Genomic DNA, 2707 nt, shown 5'->3' with positions numbered 1-2707 from the left:
TTAAGGTATACTTTCAGGTGTCAAGATAGAGGGAATATTTTTCTTTTCTGTTATATTTATTTATTTGTTTATTTAGGATTTTATTTATTTATTTGACAGACAGAGATCACAAGTAGGCAGAGAGGCGGGCAGAGAGAGAGAGAGAGAGAGAGAGGAGGAAGCAGACTCTCACTGAGCAGAGAGCCTGATGTGGAGCTCGATCCCAGGACCCTGAGATCATGACCTGTGCTGAAAGCAGAGGCTTAACCCTCTGAGCCACCCAGGCACGCCCTATTCATTTTTTTTTATTTTTAGATTTTATCTATTTATTTGAGAAAGAGAGTGAGAGAGAACACAAGCAGTGGGGAGGGGCGGAGGGAGAAGCAGACTCCCCACTGAGCAGGGATTCTAACCCTGGGGCTGAATCCCAAGACTCTGGGGTCATGACCTGAGCTGAAGGCAGAGGCTTAACCTACTGAGCCACCCAGGTGCCCCATGGGGGATGATTTTCAATATGAAACCTTTTCAACAGCCTTTAAATTTCCCCATAGAGATATAAATTTTTCTTTCAACTCTATTAAGGCATATATTTAATATATGAAAAGTTGTAAATGTTTAATGTATACATTTTGATGAGTTTGGACATATGCATGCATCTGTGATTCTCTGAGGCCATTAACACACAGAAAGTAGACATATCCATTACCTGCAAAACATGTCTTGTGTCCCTTTGCTTCTTTTAAAATTTTATTTATAGATTTTTTATTATTATTATTATTTTAAAAACTTTAAAAGTTACTATTTGCTTTCCTTCTCCTGAGCCCTCAACTGACTATTTAGGTATTCCTTTAAAAGAAAAAGGTTGCGCTGCCACCTTCCAGTGTAAGCTAGAGCCAGTGGGGCCTCCGGCCTAGCCCAGCTTTCGTTATGGCCCTCAGCGATACTGACGTGCAAAAGCAGATTAAGCATGTGATGGCTTTTATTGAACAAGAAGCCAATGAGAAAGCAGAGGAAATTGATGCGAAGGCTGAGGAAGAGTTCAACATTGAGAAAGGTCGTTTTGTACAAACCCAAAGACTGAAGATTATGGAATACTACGAGAAGAAAGAAAAGCAGATTGAGCAGCAGAAGAAAATTCAGATGTCTAATTTGATGAATCAAGCAAGGCTCAAAGTCTTCAGAGCAAGAGATGACCTTATTACAGACCTACTAAATGAAGCAAAACAGAGACTCAGCAAAGTGGTAAAAGATACAACCAGGTACCAAGTGCTGCTGGATGGACTGGTCCTCCAGGGTTTGTACCAATTGTTGGAGCCCCGAATGATTGTTTGTTGCAGGAAGCAGGATTTCCCTCTGGTAAAGGCTGCAGTGCAGAAAGCGATTCCAATGTATAAAATTGCCACCAAAAAAGATGTTGATGTCCAAATTGATCAGGAGGCCTACCTGCCTGAGGAAATAGCTGGTGGAGTTGAGATCTATAATGGGGATCGTAAAATAAAAGTTTCCAATACTCTAGAAAGCCGTCTGGATCTCATAGCCCAGCAGATGATGCCAGAAGTACGGGGCGCCTTATTTGGTGCAAATGCCAACAGGAAGTTTTTGGACTAAACCTTCGGGCAAGGTGAAGTTCATGCACTGCTTTCCTGTCATGTGGAAGTTTCTGATATTTGAAGAAACAAGGTATCTGTGTGGCTTCCTCTTCACTCTTCTAATAGTATGTATTTATCAGTGGATCCTCTCTGTAGCTAATGCCCTTGGCCTAATTGTTAATATGAGAAAGTTTCACTTACTATGATCAGGAAACCTCCTCCTTAGCTTTGACTTATATTTGCTTTTGTAGCATGAAGGTGAGGGTATCAGATGGTGGTTACTGGAGCTTCACCGGGTCTCTGCTCTTCTCTCGTCTTCTGCTATCAGTTCTCTAGCCTAGAGGGTGAAGTGTGTGGTGTTCTTTGACATTCAGTCTCTGCTCTTTAAGCTGCAGATGCGTGGGGAGCATGCATTCCTACCTGCAATAGTAGCTTCACTGTAAAACTGTTTGGGCCTAGAAGTGCTCCTCATCTGTAAATGGGATTTAAAATCTAAGCCATGAGTAGGTCTTATTTATTAAAACAAAATATTTACATGGAAAAAAAAAAAAGAAAAAAATCTGTTGGAAAGGCTATCAAGAGAAGGAAAACATAAAGACTGTTGGGTTCCTTTTACTTTCTAGTTTTTACATTTCCAGACATATGTAGAAATAATTTTGGCGAACTCCCAAATCATGCCAGTCAAAGGAAGACTATTATGCTTTGTAATTAAAAAAAAAAAAAAATGTTGCTCATATTCAAAGTTCCATTACCTCCGTTATATCATACTCTGAATCCTCTCATCACTCCCAATCCTGGGATCACTTAAGTCCATTTAACAGCTCAAGCTGCAAAAAATTAAAACTGTAGGAACATAATCTCAGGTATTGATGGAGGGTATTTCTGGGCTCAACTCTACAGTACCAAGTTGGGGAGGGAGGATCCAAACCTGCCCTTCTTCCTTAGGATGAAGTCTCTCCTGGATTTCATTACTACTCGATCAGCCATTTTAACATGACTTTTTATAAAATTAGATGAAAGTTCGTTAGAAGCATAATTTCACAGGCACTTAGGTTTGTTGCAAAAATGCTAAGAATGAGGCTGACGGAACAATGTTCCTTCCAATGTGAACTCCTGTGTTTTGGGGGGAGACCAGGAGC

General features: G+C 40.5%; 1 protein-coding gene across 1 annotated transcript; it reads left to right on the top strand.

The window, feature by feature from the left end:
- The first annotated feature begins 845 nt into the window (after positions 1-845).
- Positions 846-2124, top strand: LOC131838093 (V-type proton ATPase subunit E 1-like). The gene has a single exon (XM_059183781.1). The coding sequence runs from the start codon at positions 907-909 to the stop codon at positions 1585-1587; it is 681 nt and encodes a 226-aa protein (XP_059039764.1). The 5' UTR covers positions 846-906; the 3' UTR covers positions 1588-2124.
- The last annotated feature ends 583 nt before the right edge of the window (positions 2125-2707 follow it).

Source organism: Mustela lutreola, chromosome 8 (genome assembly GCF_030435805.1).
Source record: "Mustela lutreola isolate mMusLut2 chromosome 8, mMusLut2.pri, whole genome shotgun sequence".
NCBI lineage: Eukaryota > Metazoa > Chordata > Mammalia > Carnivora > Mustelidae > Mustela > Mustela lutreola.
The sequence above is the reverse complement of the archived record's forward strand: the minus strand, read 5'-3'. Positions and strand labels throughout refer to the sequence as shown.